The following is a 26,350-nucleotide window of genomic DNA, read 5'->3' on the forward strand; positions in this document are numbered from 1 at the left end:
TAGCGCTCACCAATGGAGCAATGTGTTTTTCAGTTAATGTGTTTTTCAGTTAATGATGCTGATCGCTATGCTAGCAATTTTAGCCACATTAGCATAGCTAGTATAGTTAGCATAATTAGCATAATAGATAATGTGTTTTTCTGAGTCAAATGCTGATGCTGACCGCAATGCTAGCACTTTTAGCCACATTAGCATTGCTAGCATAGTTAGCATAATTAGCATTTCAGGTAATGTGTTTTTCTGAGAGAGTTGATGATGCTGATCGCAAAGCTAGCACTTTAAGCCACATTAGCATAGTTAACATAATTAGCAAATGCAGCCTTGACTAGCTTTTAATTTGTGGGCGGTGAAGGCGGTGAAGGCGTACAGTTGGGCGTGGAAGGCGTGTTGCGGCTGCGGACCATACAACGCCGCTTGCGGCTTTAATATTTTTCTTGTTTTTCCAATTTATTAAAATAGTTTTTTTTAGTAATACAAAGAGTTATGAAAATGATAGATACTAATCCTTCTTCTATATTGATGGCACTCATGTCACCAAGCACACAAAGTAACGGTGAAGCCGTAATTGAAACCTTAAGCCAGACTGATAGATCGGCACATACCTGCTGCCAGAGAGCCTGGACAGGCGTGCAGAACCACAGCACATGCATGTAACTGTCGGGTAGATTAATGTCACAGTGCTCGCAAATGTCTGAGTTACTGAAACCCATCTTGACATCCTCTGTCCAGTGTAGTAAATTCTGTGTATAGTTTTAAAATGGATTAGCTGCAGATTTGGACTTTTTGTCAGTTTATAGGTGTTCAGACAAAGTTCTGACCAGAAGCTTTCATCTGTGCTGATGCTCAAATCTGCATCCCATTTTGTTGTTGGAAGGGAAATATTATTGTCTAAATTACATAAAAGTTTGTATATTCTGGAGAGAGTTTTATTCATTGAGAAATTAATCAGAGTGTTAACTACATCTGGTAGCTTCAAATCGTCTCTGTATTTAAGCTTTTTGGTAATAATTGATTTAAGTTGCTGATATTCCAAGAAATTATTTATTCCATGTTTTTCTTGAAGTTCCTGGGGAGTTATGAATCTTCTATCAATAATTATGTGCTCTAGTTGTTTTACGCCCCCTGCTTGCCAAGCTGGGAAGTGTATCATTTTTTTGTTTATAAGGATGTCTGGGTTGTTCCAGATGGGTGTCATTTTGCACGGTTGACTTGATGATTTTGATATTTTGAGAAATTCCCACCAGGCTGTTAAAGTCGTGTTTATATTAGTACTTTGAAAACAATCCTGTTTTTTAACTGTTTGGCTAATAAATGGTAGATCTGACTGGTTGATCTTTCCACATAACACCTGTTCCAAGTCTAACCATGAGTTGGTTTCTGGATTATTTTTTAACCATTTTAAGATGTATTGAAATCTATTTGCAAGAAAGTACTTGTGGAAGTTAGGTAGTTCTAATCCTCCACAGCTTTTTGCAGATTTTAAAGTTTTTAGACTAATTCTTGCAGGTTTATTGTTCCATAAAAAGCTTGATATGGATGAGTCTAATGTTTTGAACCATTTTAGTGGCGGTTGTGTGGGAATCATTGAGAAGAGATAATTAACTTTAGGTAAGGTTTTCATTTTAACCGTGGCTACCTTGCCCATAAGGGACAGAGGCAGGTTGGTCCAGCGTGTTAGATCGTCCTGTATGTTTTTCAGTAATGGGGTGTAGTTTAGCTGCACCAGTTCTGATAGTTTGGGGGGAAAATTGATACCTAGATATTTGATATTTCCTGATTTGACTGGTATTGTGAGTCTTTGTTCCGCATTCCTGTTGAGTGGTAATAAAACAGACTTATTCCAATTAATGGAATAGTCTGATATGGAGGAGAATTCATTAATGATTGTTGTTGTTTCATTTACAGAATGTAAATTACTTAAAAACAGTAATATGTCATCGGCATAGAGACTAATTTTATGATGGATTTTGGTGGGTTTTGACATTTGTGGTGGGGGTCAAATCTTCGCTCAAAGGTGTAAATAGAAAGAATCACTAAAAAATATCTGGTCCTTCAGTCCAGAACTGCAGAAGGACATAAAAAAACAATTTGTTTTTAAAAAAAAAACGACCTGGACCCATTTAGTTAAACCAGTGAGTTAGTAGAACTCAGTCATCTTCATTGTACAGATGACAGTTTGGATTGACCTTCACTGCTCACACATACAGGAAGTGACACGTCTGCACCGACAGGGTTTCCTGTTTCCTTTACGATTCTTAATGACCAATCACAGTGTCACACTCTGAATGTCAGATGAACATCACTCACCATATTTATTAATGCCCCCCCGAGAATCCTTTCTGAAAGAAAACAGGAGAAGCAGCAGTCAGAAAGTTCTGAACGATTCTCATGGACACACTGACCAACTACAACGGGAGTTTACCATCATGGATGCACTTTGTTGAATGTACATCCGGTTGCCAAGGGTTAGAATGTTACTACCGCTCCTTTTGTTCGTTGTCATGATCCCTGACGTGACCGTTCCATTGAAAATGGGAGGGCTCCCAAATGCTAATATGGTCTCTACTGCCCGGACAGCTGAAGAGCTTCCCACTGTCATAGTGGGAAGCTTTGTCTGTGGGAGGGCGATGAAGACAACAAAGATTTGAGCAGATCCTTGACACCACCTACCACATCAGAGAGGATGTCTGTTTGACATCTACAGCTCCCTCTCCCTCAGTAAAGCCCAGAACATCACCAGAGACGGCTTCCACCCTGGACATTGCCTCTACTGGCCTTTAGGTGGCGATACAGATCATTTTCAAACAAGAACAAATAGACCTAGGCTGCTTTTACACTGCATGGTTCAAGTGACCCAATTCCGATTTTTTTCCTCTCATGTGGCACAGATCGGATATGACCAGTGAACGTGTAAGCAGGACAAAAGCGCATGGATTCGTTTTTCTCAGATCGGATACAGGCCTCGTTCATATGTGGAAATAAATCGGATACGAATCGGACACGTGCATTTGCGTGTGCCATGTAAGCAGACAAATAAGATATTCCCCAGTAAATGCGAGTCGTATGTCAGTGACATCAACTCATGACACCACCAACTGAGATCACATGACTTATTAAGGTGCTTTTGTGCAGATTTTGCTGTCAGCGTGTTATCTTTCAGCCTCATGCTTCAGACCGTAGTCGGAAACCGCTGTTATTTCCGGTCCCGGTCGGGACATAAACGGTAACTAATCAAGCGGGCCACTGTTGCTATGGAACAGGCTAGAAGCCGTTTATTTCTTTGCTTGTGTTGCAGAGTGGGGGCGTGTATGATGAGAACCGCGCTTGCTGTGTGTGTGTGTGTGTGTGTGTGTGTGTGTGTGGGTGTGGGTGTGTGTGTGTGTGTATGTGTGTGTAAGGAGAGGAGAGGGGGTGTGAGCGCGGAGCGGGAGAGTGTCGGAGAACCATAATAAAAAGAAGGTGTCTCCCCCAAAACATTGTTTTGGAGTCTTTCTTAACCCACTCTGTGCAGAATCCGCCTTCGGCCCTGGAGGAAATCTCCCGTGCGTTTCTGACCACGGTCGGAAAAAGAGAAGTCATCGCGCAGTAAAGGTTCAACACTTGATCAAACTGTTAGTACAGCACGTCTGCAAACACTTCCTCATTCAAAACTCAGAGCACATAAGCCGGCCGCGCAGCCCCCCTTCTTCCTCTCCCGCGTATACCCTCATCCAGGAGCGCCCAAGACAACGCCTCCTTCGTCGCTGAGTTGCCTCCATGACAACCGCAGTCACACTAAAGTCCGAAGAAGGTCCGCGGAAGGCGGAAATGCTGCTACTTAGTCCTCAGAACGTCTACGTTTGATAGCTTCAGCATTGTATAGTGTAAATGCAAAACTTGGATACGGGTCACTTTTAAAAGATGATGTAAGCGGGTCGTCAAAAAAATCGGATATAGTCAGAAAATGGGATGTGGGCATCAAGACCTGCAGTGTAAATGCGACCTAAGAGACAGCTTTCTTCCCCAGAGCGTTCTCAGCCCATGACTGTACAATAGAACTGGACTTTTTGACCCCTCCCCTTTGCATTCCAAACAGGAAGTACCTGCTGGTCACAACAAGCCAAAACCCCATAGGTTTCTATAGAGCACATGTGTCAAACTCAAGGCCCGCCGTGTCTTTTTATGTGGCCCGCGAGTAGGGCTGTGACGTTGACCGCATCACCGCATCACCGCACTTCTTTTTTTGTAAGTTCAGTATATGGTGCGTGATTGGAACTATAATAAACACATTAAACGCATTCATCTTTGCTGATAATTTACTTTTTCTGCTAGTCCTGTGTTCAGACTTTCCTCCTTTCAGACTATTCTCTCCTTCTCTCCCACCGCGCCTGTCACCTGTCTCTCGATGGCACGCTCTCACTGCCTCTGCTGCAAGTGGCACGCAGCTCCCTTTACACACACAGGCGCGCACTTTCAGAAGCACACATCCTCATTCTACAACAGAAGTTTACATCTTGCGAGGAAATACGACAAATTAACTGTGTCCTAATTATTCATTTCTATTGTATTCATTTCCATTACAAGCTGCGTGCGTAAACCGCGACAACGCGCCACCCTGGTGGTTCATCAACGCAACTAAACATTAGGACTTAAACACTGTCCATATAACCTAACCTGACAGAATCAAATGTAAAAGGATTTATGCTAAAATAACAAGCAAACATATGTTTCTATGTAACTGTAATTGTCACTTCAATAAGTTATAATAAATAAATGAGCTATTTAACATTGAGGAGTAGTTATGTTTATTTTTCATTACATTTAGTTCCATGTATAAGTTATATCTGGCCCTTTGAGGACAACTACTATTCTGATGTGGCCCGCGGTTAAAATGAATTTGACACCCCTGCTATAGAGAAATAAACAGCTGTTACTTAACCGTTCTATTGTTCAGAATAACTAACCATTCTTCTCTGATATCTTTTTTGTTTTATAATATTCTTTATTATCCTTATTTTTTTCTTATACCTCTCTCATCTTTTAAGTGGGAGAACTTGAACAATTGGTGGCTGACTAAATACTTTGAATATAACAACTGTAATAAGCAAAGTTGATTTGATTTTTCTTGTGCTTTGGGTAGTGCCTTAAGACATCCATAGCTGTGAACTGACTCATTCTAAATAAAGGGCAGTGGATTGAAAAGAAGGAAAGAGAAAAAAGGGAGAGGAAGAGGACAAGAAAGAAAACTGGAGAATGAGTAAGAAGTGGAGGAGGCGGTGGGAGGAGGATAATTAGAAATGGACAAAGAGGAAGCACATTCTCACCAACAAATTAATTTTTAAAAGGGCCATGTCAGCCTCCACGTCCATCTTTACAATGGTGGCAGGGAAACGTTGCCCACTCTGAAGCTGGACCTGGAAAACAGTGAGGACACCTTCAGACCTTCTTCCTGTTCCTCCAACATTGAAATTGAAGTTTTAGTAAAACAACGTTGCTGTCGCCCACCTCCACTCTGGAGTTCCCCTTCAGGATGTGGGCACAGGTCATAATCTCCCCATCCTCATGGATGATGAATCCGGCTCCAGTTTTCAGGCCCCCCCAAATCAAAATAGTTCTAAAGAGAGACAGAGGGGACAAAAGATTTAAAGGGTATATATATCATGCTATTCTATAGCCTACATGCATATATATGACAACCTTCTGCACACTAAAGAAGGATTTAAAAAAAGAGAAAAATTAGTTATTTTTGCACAAGTATGAAAATCCGCTCGTTTTCATGGATTGGGAGGTGCTGATACTCAGAGAACAGGTTTTAGAGGAATACTCAGAAATGCCTGAATGGATCAAAATACTGCTTTGGGGCTGTTTTTTTTTTTTAGAGGAATGAACATGGTATTACATTTAAAAAGTCGATTTTACATGATTTAAGCGCCTTAAGGAGCTCATCTGTGTCTAAAGCATAGTATATTCTGTTAACCCTGTAAAGCCCACTCCATCAGATTTTTAACATAGAGATGAATGATTTGAAATGAATTTAAAATGAATGTTTACATGATACATTTTTATTCTTAACAGTTCTTCATTCTGATTATTTTTGTCCAGATAAATACAGCTGAGACATCAACATCCCATCACTATGGCCAGCCTTCAGCTCACTGAACAGAGGTTAAGGCACTTACCTTCGGTACGATACTACGTTAACCAACGCCGGTAAAGTGGCATCCACAATATCAGGGACATACCACCTCCTCTGGAAAACAGGCGTGTGCTGACCAGGGCGGGGGGATTGACAACCTATGAGAGCAATGGAAAAAAAACATTTTCTTGTTCTTCAAAATGGATAGCTATTATTACACTTATTTATTACACTTATTATTATCTAAAGATATTACTATTGTAATTGTAAATAGAGTTATACTTCGCAGAAGTGAAGGTTCTAGGTGATCTTGGTGTGAAAAATGCAATCAACTCAAATCATTCAATTTCACATTTTTACACATCAGAAACTGGGTTTATGTATTCTTTAGTATCTAAATCATAATTTAATCCAGGTTTGAGCAGTCCAGGTCCAGTGGTTTTTGAACAGCATCCAGTTCTAGCTGATTGTAGTCGCCATGATCATGTTTGTTTATAATTCCCTTTTTTTGGTCACGTGATTAGTTAAGACGTCATTTAGGCACACCTGTCACCGGTGTTAGTTTGGTTTGTTGGTTTGATACAGAGAGGGTGCACAGGGCCCAGTATTTTTTGTTGACCGCTTTTATACATGATTATGAACTCTGCTTTGATGGATCATATCATATCTGTGGCAACAACAAAGTGGAATAAACCACGACACACAAACAAAGTTGATTTTTTTTTTATATTTTATTTTCAAGTTTAAGTGAACATATGATGTAAAACAACAACAAACAAAGTCAAAGGGGAAAAATAACAACAAGCCCAAAAAAACATGACACTTGCAAAAGGCAAGAGGCCAAAATAAATAAATAAAAGAAAAAGAAAAAAAAATAGCTTGCCAGATTTATCATACTAATCTATAAACAAATACACAAGTAAATGTTGCAGTCAGACACAACTTGTACAAGAGAGGGGGATGCAAAATTACATTTGCGACCCAGGTCCGGCACCTCTTCAATTGTAGTCCTGTTGTTCGGTGTTGTAGTTCAAGTTATGTTGCAGCGAACCAGAAAGGGTTTCCAAACAGTGTTGAATCTATACTGTGAACCAAATCTGCAGGGCCTCAGCCTGTCTAGCCCAATGGCATATATGATCTCAGCCAGCCAGTGTTCAAAGGACGGAGGAGTTGTTGATTTCCAGTTTAGAAGAATACGTTTTTTGGCCACCACCATTCCCAACTGTAGAACTGTCTGTATATGTTGTGGCAAATGGGAAGTTTGTGAAGAACATCCAAAGATGGCCAGGTGGCTATTGGGCTGGTTATCCTTATCATATGCATCAGAAAAGCATTTAAAAATCTTACTCCAGAAACTGTGCAACGATAGACAAAACCAGAATAAATGACCCAGCGTACCTTCTGATGTTTTACACCTGTCACAGGTAGCCGAGACAGCTGGAAAGATTTTGTTCAGCTTCGTTTTGGAATAATGCAGTCTGTGCAGAACCTTAAACTGAATCAACCTGAGTCTGGAACTGATGGAGGAGCGGTAAATTTTAGACAGTGCCTCATTCCAGAAACCGTCAGGTACCTCACAGTTCAAATCTGTAGCCCAAGCATCTCTAATCGAGTCAGAGGGGACCACAGTAGAGAACCAAGAAACAAATTTAGATATGATCCGCTTGGAGTCAGGGGGAAGTGAGATGAGCTCATAGAGGGGGTGTGTAGTTGGGAGGTCAAGGCTTGGACACCACGCCCTGACACAGTGTCTGACCTGAAGGTAACGAAAACAGTTACAAAACAGTTTGTAAAAACCTCACCAAAACCGAATTTTTTCAGCGTTGCTATGAGATATGGCCATTCTATCATATCGAAAGCTTTTTGAGCATCCAGAGCCAGTATGGCTGCCTTGTCTTTCTTTCCATATTTAGGTTAAATGATGAAAAGATTCTCGAGCACCACTTCCAGTGTGTCTTTAGGCCTTGTTTGGAATTAGTTTTTGATTAATTTATCATTATTAAAAGCTTTAAATGTGTCACAATGTTTCATTCAGCTCCAAATGGCAAACAGAACGGCACCAACCTTTTTGGTCTGCAGTCAACATCCAGATTTTCATGTCAGCTTGAACAAGTTGCTCAATAGTTTACATGAAAGTATGTAATAGTGTAATAGTGTAAATGAAAGTTTAGCCATTTTGTTAAGAAAAAGAGAGAAAAAATAGAAAATTAACAAGTCAAGGGTCAAGGAAAGGGACTGAAAGTAGGGGATATGAGAGTAGCTAATGGCATTTAAATAGAGGAGCATTTGAGGTGTGTTCAATGGTCCTAAAGTGAAAATCTCATCAGCGAATCACGCAACACAAAAACATTTGAAAGACCACGATTATTAAAACAAAACTAATGTTAAAAAGAACATGTTAAAGTCAATGTAACTATACTTTTTTATTTTTTTTTATATTTATTATGTTCCTTTAACATTCTAACATTTATGATTGTTTCTTTTTCAGATTTATTAAAATATGTGAAATGACTAAATGACTGTGTGCACATCATCAGACGTGTCCGGATGTGTCACTAATCTATATTTTTGTAATTGACAGTAAGTCTTTAAAATGATTTTGTGTCAAGTGAAATGTGCTTCAGGGCCACTGTGGGTGTGAGTTCATTAGCAAACTTTTTGATTTAGAGACACATTTAGCTGGTGCACTAACAGTCATCTCTTTTTCCATCTCCTCGAAGAGTTCATCAAGTTTCTCCTCTCTTCCCTCCATGGCGATGCTGGCCTCATGGAGTCTCTCTTTCCACCCCTGCACATAGCTCTCTTCAAGTTGTTTAGAGCTTAAAACTAGGGCCCGTAGGCCGTCCTGTGCGTATTTCTGTTTTGGTTAGAGTAAAAATATTATTTTTAGTGTTACACAACGTGTCTACATTGCATGAATAAAAATAATGCAGTTGTACATTTCACATTGAGATGTTCTTGGGTAGCTTCTTTAAGTTTGTTGAAGGAGTGCAGTCTCTCAAAGACAACTGTGTCTGCTCCTTTGCAGAAGAGGGAGGTTTTTCCTTCAGGGCTGCACACTTTTTGACCGTTAAAAAAAGTTAGTAAAAAAGCATATTAGTCACTATGCATGAACAAAAGTAGATTCATGATGTTTCAACCTCTTGCATTTAGAGGCTGATAAACTTGTTATTGAGGATTTAAAAGGAAAGGAAAGATATACAGGTTAGTTGTACTTTATCTCAATAAAACACAAAACTCAGAGCAATGAGGATCAGTTTTGATGAAAAAATGTATACATTTAGTAGGATGTAATACCACGCGTGTAAAGTTTATCCATTATCTTGCAATCAAAAAATGATATTAAAAAATGATTATTAATGGTTTGTTCATAAAAAGCTGTTTTTTTCTCCTCTATCAATAGGTGGTTTTATTTTAATGTATTAGTTTTTACCCACCTATGACTGACATCCTCTTCCGCCTATTGCTGAGGTCCAGGACAGCTACAAGCTCATACACAATTTTTTTGCCCATCTGCATGACTGTGATGGTCTCTGGTGTGTGAGAATGCAACACAAAGCCAAAGCTCCTATCTGCGGTTACCACAGCGCTCTCATTAGGTAACTGAGCCTGGTAGTTAAGTGTAATGGGGGAAAAAAAGCACTATTTGTTTTACTTCACTAAGTAAACTTCTTATTCTACATTCACACTAGTCTCTGCAACATGTGTTCAAGTGGCTGCTTCCAAACAAAAGTCCATGGAAATGCACGTTTCGGGCTGCCGCATTCAAAACGCTCACATTAATGTGTCACTATGGAAGATTTTAAGTCTGTTTGTCTACGAACAAAACGTGCGGCCATTGAACTAAAAGTAAAAGGATTTGACAATAATTCTTCTTTGTTTATTTGTACACATGTTTAATTTTGACTTGATTATCTAGCAAGAAATACTGGAAAACTTCACCTGTTTAGTACTTAAGTATTTATCTCTGTCTAAATTTTACTTAACTTTAGGTCAGTGAATCGGATCAAATCAGATTGTTCAAAATGAACCATTATCAACTATGAATCACGTTGTCAACCACTAATTATATGATTTGAAATGTTAAAATGAATATTACACAACTAAAAAGAGTTAACCTGCAAAGATGACCAGGCCAAAGCACCATTCAGTGTTTTTCAGGGTACATCCTCTTAGCAGCACTTTGTCATTGTCCAGACCATGAGTATGTCCTTTCACAGTCATGGTTCCTTTGAACTTTTCTAAACGGTTGTTGGGGGTTTCATATTGCTCTTCACCTGAGAGGCAACAGTGTTGTGAGTAGTGATGACAAACCAAAGTATTACAGTCATCAATGTCAATGACCTGTTAGCCCAGTTTCTTATTGTGAGCATACACTGGTAAATTGCATGGTTTTCTGAGAGTTTTTTGCATGTTTTGCTGTGCTTGCTTTTACAAATTTTTGCATGCTGCGAATGGACACGCCCCGTTGATGCACTTTCCCTGATCAGCTGAAAAGCAACACTGCAGACTGGTTGGAATAAGCAAGAAGGTTGCAATAAGCCTGCATTTTGGAGTGCCTTTGGTGCTGCTGCTTTATTTTTCCACGCAGGAGCCGCAGAGTGTCGAGGAAGCCCAGCCAGAAGTGACACGGGAAAGGAATGCGTGACGCTGGACACACGCAGAGACAGAGGGGAACTCTGCCTGCCATGTGAGTAAATTGGAAGTGTAGCCACACTCCTCAGGATAGCCTAGGGCAGCTGTAGTCGTTTTGGTACTGGCAGATGCTTTTGCCCACAGGTCCTGATGCGTGTGACCGGAGGGATCCCTGTCCATCTTCTAGAGGAGCCGGCTGGGCGAGGACGCCCCTCAGTTTTAGACTTGTGACTTTCTTAATTGAATCTGCTTTTAATCCTGTGTTTTAACTTTTTCTTCCTTTTAGAACTTTTTATATATTTTTGTAGTAGTTTTTAATCTGGTATCTCAGAGGCCGTTACCATGTTTTGTTAACTGTTTTTGTAAATAAAGTGTATGCTTTGGCCAAGGGTCTGGTCCTCTTTGGTAGCATCATGTGTGCTGTCACTCAGTCCATTTTTCTTACCTCATAATAATCCTATTCCCTTTTCCATCCATAGTCAAACCTCCAGTCCTTACATTATGAACAATACACAACACTTTACATGTTTAGAAAAATCTTTAAAAGTCATACAACTCATGTTTAACCAGTTTTAAACATGAGTTTGACAGACTTTGATAGAGCAGTGTCAATATAATCACTTCAGGGCATTTGTGGCTTTCACTGGACTTTACAAACAAAGGATTAAATCAGTTCTGTGGCTTTTTCATTTTTAGCTCTCAGACTCATCTTAGATTTTTTTGTCATAAACTTTACAGCTGGCTGCAGCAATATAGAATGCAGTTGCAGAAATGGGCTGCATGAGGAGTCTGTTGCATTAGTTATGAAGTGCAATGACTGGAACAAGCAGAGAGGCAGTAGGATATGAAACTTTCATCTGCTGCCTTCCCTGTGCGCTGAGACTCTGGAGGAAAATAAGAAAAATGGCGGGGCAGACCGTAATTAACCTGTAACCTGCAGTGGTAGAAAAATAAAAGAATGCCCATGACGACATCAACAAAACTCAAGGCTGTGTAATGAACAGAGAAGACAGATTATCAAGTTAATTAAATCTTTAAATAGCATTGACTTTATGATTCCTGTCAGCTTTGTGGGTTCAACATTTTAGCATCAAGGGAAAATGAAGACTTTAAGCTGTGCTTCTTTACTTTCTACTCAAGAATAAAGCAGTCAATGCTTTTGTTTTTTTCAACTCATGTAAAAAAAAAATATTGGACTTTAAACATGAATAGTAGTTCAAACCAAGAAGAATGACGAAGGATCAGACAAATCAAGATTCAGTAGTCATAAAATATTTTCTTAAATCATACAATAAGCTTTATGAATGAAAGTCAGGCACTTAAGTGAAGCCATCTAGTTATATTTTTGCTTTTTAAATAGTTGCGCTTGTTTTAAATATTTTAGGAGTTTTGCATTAAAATTTGACTTAAGACGGACTTAACTTTTCTTCTTTTTAACATTACAGGGAGAATAAACCTAAAACGAGAAACAAAATATTTGAAATTATCAATGATAATGTTACCAGAATGCAGAATGGCTAGAATTAAGGAGACGGCAGAGGGGTGAGAGAGTTCTGATTTTTGACAGATAAATCATCACAAGGGATTTTTTTTTCTCATAGGTTATTTTTTTATTTAATCCTGTGTAACTAATATTACAGAAAATCCATGCATTCTCTACGTGACACCAAGGATGGATATTTGTGGGAACTTTAGCATACATGTTTTTTTTTTTACTTTAGCATACATGTTTGGTGCAAAATTCCCTCCTTTTCATTCTTTTCACCAAAGTTAACAACAACAAAAACATAGCTTGGAGGCCAGAGCCTTTATTTGAAGTTCATGTAGTCTCATATGACTGCTCTTTATCGTGCATAATTTGTGGAAATATAAAAGTAAATGACCTTTTTAAAATTTCTCACTAAGAACAACAAATTCCAGCTCAAAATGTGTGCATGTACATGTCTGTAGCAAAATGTGAAACATAAAAAGGCTGAAAATGTTTTTTTAAAAGTGAAAAAGATGTCGTTATTTCTGCAACAAACAGCCTCCATTCTCAGGTAAACTAATAGCTAATGTCTAAAGAACTCAGGAAACTGGATCTTTGGTGGAAATTTGAGTCTAAAAACAACCCGAGTGTCTGCAGGAAAGAGATGAACCTGAAGGAGGTACAAGGACAGAATAATTATCCAGGTTTGGAGAACATCAGCGTGTTATCATTTTTTCATTTCTATGTTTCTATTAAGAATCACATTTCTGATCTATGAAGTTTTCCATTGTCACTGGATTCCCCCCCCCCATCATACTGTGCTACAGGGGGGACTGCATATAAGAAGCTTCCTGAATATATTTATTTTCCTTCAAAGCAAGTGTGAAGCTGAGGTTATGCAGCATAAGTGATCGCTGTAACAGGATGAAATTTCAAGTTGCAAAGTCAAAACAAGGACAGTTCCTCAGAGACGTCTTGTTGATGCTGTGGTCTCACAGACCACAAACAGCCTGTCTTGATGTCTTGTTTTCTGAGGTCAGTTTGATGTCGAATTGGTGCAAGAAAGGACAGTAAAACCAACTACAACATTTATTTGTTCGCACAGATGGAATGTTTGCTTTTAGGATGCTTGTGGAGAAGCAGGTCAGAAGGAGGAGTCCATGACAGACTACAGAGAGTCTGGAGTGCAAGAAAAGCATGTTAGGTAAGGGGTCTGCAACCTGAGTCAGGCTCTGGGACCACATCTGGATCTTTGGCTGAAGACAAAAATGTCATTTCCTCATCTACGGCTGGATAGCTCCAATGTTGTTGGCCATTTTTGTTGCACAGGAAATGTTAGGTTGGGGGTGTGAGCGGCTGTAAGCTAGTGGGAGAGCGCAAACAGATAGGTGATGGAAAAGGGGGTGGCTTACTCCGTGCCAGCATTCACGCTCACAACTTAAAGGCGAATTATGAACTTCTGCCGCTCTGAAAACGCTTTTAAAAGCCTTTTCTGTGGAGTATAATTTTTTACCAAAAGTCACTGGTTACCACCCCCCTGGTTTTTGGTGTGAGTGAGCTGGGTGTACAGAAGAGAGTTAGTTGGATGGTGGTTTTAGGTTGACGGACCGCTGAAGCGAGTTTCCAAAAGACAAAGAAGAGCATGGAGATAAATACATAAACAATAATCAACTGTGTTGGCTGTAAAAGAGCATCATTCTTAAACATTTTTGCTTCTCTGCCTCAACAACAATAACACCTGCAGTCTAGAGGGCTGCATTGGGATCGGGTCCCGCGGGACCCAACCCAAATCTCGCGGGATTGGGCGGTTTGAATTGTGCTGTGGGCGGGAGCGGGCGGCAAAAAATAAACCCCGCGGGATCAGTGCTGCCATGAATATCTCATGAATATATATTAGCAGACTACGTTAGGCTGAGCGGCTGTTGGATTCTTATGTACTGAAGCTCCGTGAAGGCACCAGGTAGAGACGCCCAATGGCCTCTGTCATCTAACCTGTTGTTGGGGGTGCGCCCCGCCCCGCCTCTTACTAAGAGCGCGCTTCAGGCCGTCTGTCTGCGCGCACACAGGGACACTTTTAACCGAACAGGATTTGTGAAAATATATTTAATATTTAAGTTGCACATTACACAAGAGGAATGCATCAAAAGATGAGGCTGGAGGAGGACATGAATCTCTTTAATAATATCAATAAAAATACGTGTTTTTTTTCCTGCGGGACGGGGGACGATACAAAATCAATGCATCTCTATTACTGTGCGGGACTAAATTCTCTGAGTTTTGCCGGTGCGGGCGGGAGTGGACATACATATTGCGGGAGCGGTCGGGAGTGTAACGCATACGTTGCGGGAGCGGGCGGGATTGGTCAAAAATTCAGCGGGCGCGGGCGGGAGCGGGATGAAGAAAATAGTCCCGCGCAGGGCTCTACTGCAGTCACGTTTAAATCCAGACTTTGAACAAAGAATAAGACTCTCACTCTCAAACTTTGTCTGATGAGAGGCTGTAAAAATATTTCTTTTAATATTATTTTGTTGGGACGGATCATCCAGACAGCAGCCTTCCTCTTTAATTTCCACAGAGACACAGTGTCTGAAACTGCTCACGTATCCTCACAGCAGTATACAATATTATCTGGCACTTCTAATAACAGTTTTCACAAAGCAAACTGCCCCTCTGCACCTCCTTCCCTCTGCTCCATGAGGTTTGCTTGTTTGTCATCTTTTCAAAGCAGCAAATGCACTTTACACATCTGCTGGAATTTGTCAGGTCATTTTTCTTCAGGTTTGAGCTTTCACTGTGCTTCAGCACTTCATGCTTACAGCGCCACAGCGTTCGTCTTCTGCTTCAGAGACAGGATTGCTCCTCCTTTCTGTCTCTCCACACTGCTGTGCAGCTCACTGAGGGTGGTTGGAGGAGGGCAGGAGGAGGACTGCACACGTTTCTTCCAGGCAAAAACGGACATCCTAATATAATGCAGGTGCAGTAAAATCTAAATACTTTATACTCTGACCCATAAGCTTATTTTAGTTATAACATTTCTGCAGGAATTCAATAACTTTTTGACTTTTGAGCCCAATTCAAGTAATTTCAAAAAACAATTTATAAATTACAAATTTATTATTAAAAAAATAGGCTGTTTTAAATGAATTAAAATTATTGCTTAAAATATATAAAGCAGACTAGTTATTTTGGAACAAAAATGATCATAATTATCTTCAATTAGTCCTTTTATTTTCATAAAACCGTGCAGTTATTTTACATGTTTTGAAAATATGTGTTCAAACTGTTTCATGTTTTTTTTGATTTGCTTTAGTAGGGCTTAGCTACACATTAAAAACATAAATACATTTGACAGTACTAAACATTTGGAGAAAGATAAAAAACCCAGAACCTCAAAGTGTTGTGAAGGCAGCGTTGGACATTATTTCACTTCAGCTGCCTTCTATATTTTTTTAAACAATTATATTACATGAAGATCAGACCCTTTCAGTAATTTTTCCCCCTATTTTAAGAATGGATCTTTTTTTTTCTACCTAAAAACAAGCTTCTTTATTTGCAAAAAATATGATGAGTTCTCAGGTATTTTTGGTGCAATTTTCTCACAATTGTGTTGATATTTTTTTTAAATGATGTAAAATGTTTCTGAATAAACATACACTGGAAGAATAGATGAGACAATTCTAAAATGTCGTGCTGCATGTATGAATGAGACACATGTGATGATGGATTCATGAATCTTTCAGTGTTGTTGTGTGACAGGCATTTTGTGGTTTTGTATGCTAATGTGTTACTTTTTTGAAGATGTCGTGCCCTTCGTTAGTGCTGGTCATCGTTTGCAGAGCGGAGGTCATCACAAAGCGCGGCATGGCAGCTGCTATTCTGATCTTTTATTGATGCGGTTTTGTGGAGTGTGAATTATGGAGGAACGTTCTGGATGCTGCATGCTCCACATATTCAAAGAAGGACAGCGTGGGGACCGGGGAGATCCCTCCACAGTGGTCCTGTGCGCTCTCCGCCATGCAGCTACTCTCTTTGTTTTTTTGGGGATTACTGTCACAAGTTTTAAAACCTACAGACAGGGACAAAGCAGGAGGAGAATAGGACACAATCTTTGACATTCAGCACTGTTTGACGGGTTAACTTCTACATCTTAGCCCTTCAATGTGAGAGCAAAAGTGGGAAAGAAATCAAACATTTGCAGCCTTGTAGATTTTAGAGAAAAATAAATGTTAGGTTTATTGTTTGTTGGATTCTGAAGCATTAAGCCCAAGGAATGGTCAAATTGTTTAGGGTTCCTTCTGCCCAAATTAACATTGCTCTGAAGATGGACGATTCAGCTTGACAGATCAGAGTTTTTTCCGTTTATCCAGCTAAATTTCTTCCCACCCCCACCTCACAGCTGTCATGAATAGTAAATAAGGCTAAAAATATGTAAACTATTGTTATAATCAGGCTTTTGAGACATGTATGCTTTATTAAACTCAAAGATTTTTTTATTTTATTTTAAAAAGTGAAAGGGAGAACACTTCAGTTTTAGGTGTAAAGGTGTAAACATGTCAGACTGATGTCAGACTGATGTGCAAATAAGCAATAAAGATCATTCTGAAAATTCCAAAATCTTTCACAATTTTTTCTCATGAAAATAAAGTGTAAACTTGTCTTAATCAGAGTTAGGGAGATTACTACATGATAAGAACATTTATTAAATCCAGGAAAGGTGAGCAGATTCCTGTCCAGGAATGAGGTCAGAACAGGATCTTAGATTTTAAGGAAAACTAACACATTTGGATTCATTAGTATAGTCTGACTTTGTGTCCCAACAGTTTTCTTTTCCTCTTTGGAAAAGTTACTTCTCTTTCTTCAGGCAGATGGGAAAGCGGTGGATGGCGATTTCCTGCCTGATGCCAACGGCAAAGATTCAAACTCGATTAAACAGACAGACGGCTCAAAGTGGCAGAAACCCAGACTCACGCGCAAATCGCTCATGAAATGCTGTCTTGTCAAGTGGATAATCGCCAGCACCACACAACAAGGCCCAGGTAAAAACATACCACCTAATACAACATTTCCTGTTAGTTTGCTTAAGGATAGACATGTGATCTTTTACCAAGAACTTAAAAAAAAGATGTCTAACTTTTTGTTGGTTTCATTTGTTATCAGTTTTTGATTGGATAGTTTACATATTAAAAAATACAGTATTCAAGTAAAAACCCTTACTTAATAATTCCATAATTTAATAAATATATATTGTTTTTTGTTGTTCTGGCCCAAAATAATAAGTTCTGCCCTCACAGTTTGAAACAAACCTAAACAGACTGTTTCATTAAAGGTTGGCTCATATTGAAACACAGCACATGGATCAGGATCAGATGGGAAAACAAACAAAAACTTTCAGTTAGGGCCAAGACAGGTTTGAGGCTGAAACTTCACTTTAAAAAAACAGCATTGAACACATTGATTCACACTGATTTGCATGCATTTTTGCAGTTTAATATACTTCCACATGTGTACTGATGAATTAATTTTTTTAGTCATCTGACATCTGATCTTGACCTTTACTGGATCTTTCAAATGAAAAAAGACCCCAAGGACCCCTAAGATTTTTTTACAAAGGAAAATATAGGGTTCTACCTAAATTTGGAGGCAGAACTATCAAGGAGCTCATAAACTTGAGCTCGACCTGTCATCAAACAACTCAAAATGTAAGAAATATAATGTTATAAAACATCTAACCCAATAACAACATCAAATTATACTAAATAAAGATATGTATCACTAATAAAACCCCAAAATCTGAAGTAGAAAAACAGACACCTTTTTAGAAACTGTTGATGAACTTTTGTTTACATCACATTAAACCATCACAGTTAGGGGTTTTGTTAGATACCTTTATCCCTTGTGCTAGCCTATGACCCCACCCTGACGTGTTCTCCCTACCATGACAAAGGTGGATAAAGGTGGAGAGGATCACATGTAATCCGTGCAAACCAGTAAAGATCACAAATCATTGAAGAAAAAAGGTTCAGCACACTGTCTTGTGGGGTCGTAATGACCCCACTCCCAATCTTAAAGTTCCTAGGATAGCACAAGTGTTAAGCTGAAAATTATCCAGATGTCAGCATTTTTAAATTAACATTTTCTCACCAACATCTTGTTTTGACCGTAATTTGGCGCCATCTAGTGTTATATCAGTATCATAGCAACTGATCGTGTCTTGTTCCACATTCCTTTTAATTCGCTGCACTTTTCCAATTGTGTTGGTGTTTAATGACTTAGCTTACTTGAAAAAAAGTTTAGAAAAAAACAAATTAAATTATTCACTGAATATCGATAACAGCTGACTGATTTTAATAATGCTTGTCAAACATGGGCATGTTCTTCAGTGATGGTCTGTGGAGGAGAGAAAGAGAAGCAAATATAGCATCACCAGTTTGCATTAAAATAGCAGCAGTTTTGAAAGAATCCTCTAAAGTCACAACCAAGCCTCTAAGTGACTGTGTGTTTACATGGTAGCAAGTTATCGTTCTAAAATGTCTAAGTAGTTGCAAAAATATTAAATCTATTGCCCCTGGGAAAGTGGTGAGCTGCAGACACGCCGCGGTGAACCATTTGGTGGTTTAACTCCTCAATCCCCAACCCCCTTAATACTAGCTGTCAAGTAGAGAGGCATTGGGTTTCATTTTTAGAGTCTTTGGTATGACTCAGGTTGAACTCACAACCTTCCACTCTACCATAAGGCCACTGAGCTGGTTAGTTAGTGGTAGGATTTGTCTTGGTAAGATGTATCAAAATAGGTTGTGATGTCCTATTTAGCTATTAAAACCCTAAATTTATTAAAAATGATATGTCCTAAAGCAATTGTGTATTATGTAAAATATATTGGTACATTTACATACATACTAATTCTTTTCTTATTAACTATTTTAACACTTAAAACTGTCCAACTATGCTTATTTAGACCAATTAACATAAGACAAGAATTACACATTTTGGAATAAAGCTGTCAAAATTGTATCTAGTATGCAGTTTCTTTAGAGATAGTACTGAAGATTTTGATGAAAAGTTACTAGTAAGTTAAATTAGTCTTATATCAAGTGTAATAAGATACAGTGGTATGAGAAAGTTTGGGCACCCCTGATAATTTTCAAGATTTTTCTTCATAAATCATTGGTTGTTCGGATCATCAATTACAGTTAAATATATCAAATAGCAGATGAACACAGTGATATTTGAGAAGTAAAATGAAGTTTATTGGATTTAAAGAAACTGTGCAATAATTACTTAAACAAAAATTGGCAGGTGTGTAAATTTGGGCATCCCAGCCGAAACATACCATCAGTATTTAGTAGATCCTCCTTTGCAGAAATGACAGCCTCCAATCGCTTCCTATAGCTTCCAATGAGGGCATGGATTCTGGTTGAAGGTATTTTGGTTTACCGAGATGCCCTTCCAGAACATTGTACTTGTTCCTTTGCATGAATGCCTTTGTAGGACTAAAGCAGTGTTTAGGGCCATTGTCTTGTTGAAGTATCCAGCCCCGGCGCAACTTCAACTTTGTCACTGATTCTTGAACATTGTTTGAAAGAATCTGCTGATCCTGACTGGAATCCATGTGACCTTCAACTTTGACAAGATTTCCAGTACCTGCACTGGCCACACAGCCCCAAAGCATGATGGAACCGCCACCAAATGTGACTGTGGGTAGTAAGTGTTTGTCTTGGAATGCTGTGTTCTTTGTTCGCCAAGCATACCGCCCCTTCTTATGTCCAAATAACTCCATTTTAGTTTCATCAGTCATTCCACATCACCTTATTCCAAAATGAAACCGGCTCATCCAAATGTGCTTTAGCATACCTCAAGCGACTCTGTTTGTGGCATGTGTGCAGAAAAGGCTTCTTCCCCATTGCTCTTCCTTACAGCATCTGCTTGTGCAAAGTGCGCTGAATGGTTGAACGATGCACAGTGACACCATCTGCAGCCAGATCCCATTGTAGGTCTTTGGAGCTGGTCTGTGGGTTGAGTTTGATTGTTCTCACCATCCTTCGCCTCTGCCTAGCTGAGATTTTTCTGGGCCTTTGCTTGAACTGTGCCTGTGGTCTTCCATTTTCTCACTATATTCCTCACAGTGGAAATTGACAGCTGAAATCTCTTCATCCTTCATCTAAACTACGATGTTGAACAATCTTTGTTTTCAGGTGATCTGACAGCTGTTTTGAGGTTCCCGTGTTGACATTCTTCAGAGAAGATGCAAAGAGGAAATACTTGCTCTTGGTCACCTTAAATACCTCTACTCATGATTGGCTTCATGTGTGTATGTAGGTCAAGGGTCAATGAGCTTATAATACAAATCTTGTGTTCCAATAATTATTGCTAAAGGTAGTCATATCAATAAACAACAGGGGTGCCCAAATTTACACATCTGACTATTTTTGTTTAAGTACTTATTGCACAGTTTCTTTAAATCCAATAAATTTCATTTCACTTCTCAAATATCACTGTGTTCATCTGCTATATGATATATTTAACTGAAATTGATGATCCGAACAACCAATGATTTATGAAGAAAAATCTTGAAAATTATCAGGGGTGCCCAAACTTTCTCATACCACTGTAATTAAATGAGAAACTAGATGAAAACATTTTGGGATTTTGTGTGTTTTGCAGTTAAAAAGAGGAAAACTCACTTAGTGACAAAAAGCACACCTTTGTGAATGAGAGGCTCTGTGATCCTCTGTGCTTTTGTGTTGCTTTCAGTGTTGTCAATAAGCAACGCTGATGAAGCTGAAGCCTTTATGACCCACATCTAAACATGCCCCCCCCCCCCCCGTAACTATAGGGAGAACACGAACAGAGCAGCACTTAAGGTGCATCAACATTTTAAAGGAAGTTCCAGTGTAAGAGACGGCACAAGCTAAGTCATTCTTGTAGATTTCTTGCGATTTAAAAGTTTTATTGACTATTATTCTAGGTATTTAATTATGCTTCTTTTGATGGTACTTTTTCATCTACAATGTCTTATTCTTGGTGTGATGGTAAAAAGACAGCCACGCAATTTCCCTCAAGATCAATAAAGTATCAATCAATCAATCCAAGTTTCCCTCCATTCAGTTTGGTATACTGAACAAATGTCTGCAAATGCAGACACAGTGTTGAGCTTTTTATGCTTCTTTTTTTTTTTAACTTACTATGGATTTCAAGTTCATTAGTTATTAGCGAAGTGGCTTTCTAAAATCCATTTGAAGTTTGGATTCCTTTCCCTCCATCAAAAGCACACGCGGCTCACTTTTCTCTGCCTCTTCACAGACTAAAATGTCATCTCTCAGCAATTGATTTGCTGTCTGCCTCATTTGCTCCATTATGATGTGCCGACTCATCAGTACTGAGCTTTGCTCAAACACTTCCTCACTCTTTATGTGATCGTGAAAAGACTCAAAATTAAAGATAAACAGCGTTTACATTAGAGCTGAGCTTTAAGTGCTGTTGTTCTGACCGCCTCATAGTCAAAACATCCTATTTTACCCAATAAGAGTGAAGGATCAACCCTTTAAGAAACCTAAAATAATGAGCTTAAATCATATTTAAATATTTTAGTGTGAGAATAGGGCCTTTCAGGTCTGTGTATGCATCGAGGACAAACCACGCCCACTCCTCCATCAGCCTCGCTTGCACATGGATTCTTTTTAGAGCAGCAGAGTAGGAGATAAAAAGAGGAGTAGAGCCATGAGTTGGTGCTAAACCGAACCGGATCACTAATGGCTTGCCTGAGAGGAGAAACAACTGTAGAGAGTTTGGACTTTGTGCAAGTGTCCGGCTTCTCTCCTGCACATGATGGACTTTGGGCCCTCTTACCTAAGGAGGATACTCTGCGGTCACCCTGTTATGTGTTTTCTTTGCCAGCTAGTGGTTTAGGTAAAGTAACGACTGCTGATGCAAGTATAAAAGACTTGAAAATGGACAGGAGGCAGATGAAGATGGTATTATTCTGCAGGCTGGCAGAACAGGGGGCGGATTGGTCCATTTTAAGGGTTTTTGGAGCAGTGCTATTCGAGGCAAACAATGGGTTTGGAGGGCATGGAAATAATTGCCATTACTGTTGTTGTTGGACTATTTATTGTTGTTCTTAAACAGTTTGGGATTTGGGAGCCTCTGTCTCTGGAAGGTAAGGCATAAGGATTGTCTGTCCAGTTATATGAGTGCGTTGCTGTATTTCCTTCTTAAAAAATAATAACAACCTAGAGTTAAAATAAATAAAAAAACGGACTTAGATATTTTGATTATCCCAGTTAGTTTAGCTAAACCTTCTCATTGATGACAATATGACTTTCTCCTCTTAAGTCGAGAAATGTTTGTCTTTCATAATCACGTTTAATTAAAAAAAGGCCGTTTTTGCACTTTGCCAGTAAAGATTCTGGCACATAAAAAAGCAGATATCTGTGTAGTGTATTCGAAAAAACTTATTGAGTTTTTGGAATTTTCATGTTGGTTCTGGTATTTTGTTGACTGTTTACTAAATTATGTTCTCATTGTAACTAGTTTTTAAGTATTTTTTAAAAAATATTATCCATTTTTAATTGGATAGTTTTGCACGAATCATTTTTAACTCGTCCACTGTAGGAAATGTTTTAAGATGCTTTAGTAAAATATACATACGTGCATCATGTTTAGTAAGCACATTTTTATATTTCTACATTAGTAAAAAAATTAATCATTTGAAAATATTTTAATCTAGATATGAATTCTTTTCACTTCATTTTTCATCACATACTCTCTTCTTTTTCATTTGGCTCTTCTCCATCTGTCTAACATTAATGTAAAGAAGGGGAATAACTCAAACGGTACAATTCTGGGAATTGTTCTCTAGTTTTCTAAGGAATCAGTTCTCCTTTAATCTGTGTTAAACTTTCCCTGTTAGCTCTGATTCTAAAACGCTGCCACACTTCTCATTGCAGACAAATGTTAATAAAACATGAAACATTTTTTCTGTAAGAAATCATTGTCTTTAAAAAGGACATAAAAAGATGATACAATGTTAGCAGGTTAAAGAATTATTTTTTTCTTGTTTCCTCACACAAATTTATTTTTAAAAAAATTGATTGGTCACATTTGAAAAAGTGAGAATTTGATTCGAAAAATTAAACCCAAAAAATGTGATTTATGCCACATATGTTTATATTATGCTGGAAAAATGTCGTTGCAGAGCAAACCAGTTCTGTTGTAAAAACTCACACTGAGTCAAGTGAATCAAAATATCAAACTTTCCCAAGTGTCTACAATAAAGGAGCTCAATTTTTTGATGTTTTTTTGTTATTTTCTATTCTGATATCTCCTCTGGTTTTTGTCTTTTTGTATGGTCTAACTCTCTAATAATGCAAGTTTGTCTTTCCTCCCAAAATGTCCACATTTTCCTTACTGTCTCATTTGTCAAAGTTATATTCATCTTCTTCTGTTATGACATCTCCTGCCTTTTTCCTCCTCCCTTTTCTTCCTTCTTCAATGTGCTTCGCTTTCTTTTCCACACAGACGGTGAGTGTTTCCCTCTTTTCTTTATGTTGTGCACTCCATTTCAGTCCCTTTTCCCCCAATTCCTTTCACTACTTACTCCTCTATCCTTTCTGTATGCCCCCCACCCTGCTCTTTCCCCCTGTATTTTCCATTTCCATGCAACAGACACTAGTGACAGTGACCTCGAGCTCTCCATGGTGCGTCACCAACCTGAAGGCCTTGAGCAGCTGCAAGCCCAGACCAAGTTTACCAAGAAGGAGCTTCAGTCTCTTTACAGAGGCTTCAAAAATGTAAGACAGCACTCAGCCCGTTACAGATACCATTCCTTTGATACATTTGCTCATCGATCTGGTGAGAGAACAGGAAGTTTTGAGGAGATTTATTACAAACCAAACATTCAGAGCTAAAATAAAACAAACAGGAAACAAGATTTGCAGCTGAAGAAAAATAATAGCAAACTTTAGCAATGTACAAAAATGAACACAGAAATTAAATATATATTTTCAAAGTTCACTAGAGAAATATGACATAAGTTGATTTCCACATGTTAATTTAAAAAAATTCAAATAATTTGGAACTTGGAGGTTTATAAAATACCAGCAAGAGGTAGGGTTTTGTATTTGGGGTATACACCAAAACAAAGTGAACTATTAGTTGATAATAAAACTTTTATCCAGAATTTGCTGATTATTGTGAAACAAGAAAAGCAAAAGCCTAATTTTATACTTCAAATAAAGTTTGAGTAATTTACACTACATTATCAAAAGTATTTGCCCACCTGCCTTGACTCACAAATGAATCAGAATCTTTTATTCTCATTATGCAGTGCACAATGAAATTGTTTCCAGCAGCTCTTTTTCTAGTACATATAAAAAATAAATAATACCAAAACCTGTTCGGTTAAAAAAAAAAGATGAATATTGCACACATGAAATGAGTATTAGTACTGTGGAACTGGAGTGCCATCCAATTCCTAACCCAGAGAGTTCAACATGATGTCTGTCCAGCTTTTGCATATATTACAGCTTCAACTCTTCCTCCAAAAGTGCATTGGTGAGATCACACATTGATGTTGGTGGAGAACGCCTGACTCTCAGTCTCTGCACTAACTCATTCCAAAGGTGTTCTATTAGGTTCAGGTCAGGACTCTGTGCAGGCCAGTCAAGTTCATCCACACTAGACTCTTACATCCATGTCTTTATGGACCTTGCTTTGTGCACTGGTGCCCAATGATTATAACACCTTTTAGATGGGTGAGCAAATACTTTTTTAGCAATTGACTGTGCAGAAGTCTGCAACCACTTTGCACTATGAGGTTCAACATCCGCTGACCCCTCTCCATCAGTTTACGTTACCAACCGCTTGGTGAATGAGTTGCTGTTGTTTGTAGGTTCCAAACTCTTCCATTTTGTTATGATAGGGCTGACAGTTGTCTCTGGAATATTTAGGAGGGAGGAAATTTCACCACTGACTTTGTTGCACAGGTGGCATCCTATGACAGTAAGTGTACTTATATATTTTATCATAAACCAAATAAATATTAGTAAATATTGCACTCTGTGGTCTTCATCAAAAAAAATAAACAAATTCCCATTAACTAGTCCACTAATAGCTGTTTTTTAATTTTTAGAAAGATACACAATCACAAACAAAATTATGTATTAGAATTTAGTAACTTGTCTGTGAATTTGTCTAATCTTCAGCTACAAAGATTTTTGTATTGTATTTGTATTTAACTACTTTAGTCCTTTGAAAGTTATGACTAAAATCTGTGAAAAAGAGAGAAGCAAGCTCTTAAAGGTTTGGTGGGTGGCTCTTAAAAGAGCCGTTGTGGATTCTGGAGCGGCCATGGGTCTGCTCCCTCTCCTGGAATGTGGATGATGGAGTCTCTCAGCCAGAGAGCCTCTCTGGAAAGGTTGCTGGCAGCAACCTATTTTAATCCCATCTTCAGTAATCACAGCCTCATCACTGCAGGATCCTGTCATGCTGAGGACCTGATGAAGCTGTGCAGAACACGAGAACTTCACACTCTGCTCTGGAACTTCAATCAGGGGCTCATACAGTGTGTAGAGAGCATCCAAAAGGCATTCTTCTCAGCCGGGCTGGGGATAGGTCGTCGTTAAAGATGCACCTCTATCGGGGTGGGAGCCGCTCAGGAAAGGACTACCCCATAGCAATTAAGGAAGAAACCACCAGACCAGCACTAACTGGTCGGGCTCAAGGGTGGGGCCCTGGTAACTCTTTATGGGGTTGGGGGGGTTAGTGGATCTAGGAATAAAAAGGTCTTTGTTTGAACCGCCCTTAGTCTGGCCCGTCCCCCAGGACCAGTTTGAGGTGGATCACCACCCGACTACTGGCTCCTGGGATCATTCGGGCACGCAAACCCCTCCACCACGATAAGGTGGCGATTCAGGGAGGGGATACTAATCAGTCACTAGCCAATCACTAAGAATTATTGTGGGGAAACCGAAGGGCTCGGAGAAAACCCACAGGACTTATTTGGGTTCATTATCTATCAATTTTTGTGACTGATATCTATCTATCTATCTATCTATCTATCTATCTATCTATCTATCTATCTATCTATCTATCTATCTATCTATCTATCTATCTATCTATCTATCTATCTATCT

At 38.9% G+C, this 26,350-nt stretch overlaps 1 protein-coding gene and 1 long non-coding RNA gene across 4 annotated transcripts in view; both read left to right on the top strand.

Annotated features, from left to right (window-relative positions):
• Positions 1 to 5,814: 5,814 nt before the first annotated feature.
• LOC110016069 lies at positions 5,815 to 13,847 on the top strand. Its single transcript, XR_002874369.1, has 2 exons — positions 5,815 to 10,805; positions 10,879 to 13,847. It is a non-coding gene; the product is annotated as an uncharacterized LOC110016069 (long non-coding RNA).
• An 811-nt stretch (positions 13,848 to 14,658) lies between these two features.
• Positions 14,659 to 26,350, top strand: part of LOC101166068 (calsenilin) — a 31,929-nt gene continuing 20,237 nt past the window's right edge. Inside the window, exons 1-4 of one of the 3 annotated variants that reach the window (XM_011481841.3) lie at positions 14,659 to 15,192; positions 17,080 to 17,254; positions 23,736 to 23,738; positions 23,883 to 24,007. In XM_011481841.3, the coding sequence (XP_011480143.2) occupies positions 14,950 to 15,192; positions 17,080 to 17,254; positions 23,736 to 23,738; positions 23,883 to 24,007 (546 nt within the window). In that variant the 5' untranslated portion in view covers positions 14,659 to 14,949. Of the gene's footprint in view, positions 15,193 to 17,079; positions 17,255 to 21,421; positions 22,375 to 23,735; positions 23,739 to 23,882; positions 24,008 to 26,350 lie in introns of those variants that run through there. The other 2 variants (XM_020707706.2, XM_011481842.3) reach the window with 2 other exon arrangements.

This window comes from Oryzias latipes, chromosome 12 (genome assembly GCF_002234675.1).
Source record: "Oryzias latipes chromosome 12, ASM223467v1".
Taxonomy (NCBI): Eukaryota; Metazoa; Chordata; class Actinopteri; order Beloniformes; family Adrianichthyidae; genus Oryzias; species Oryzias latipes.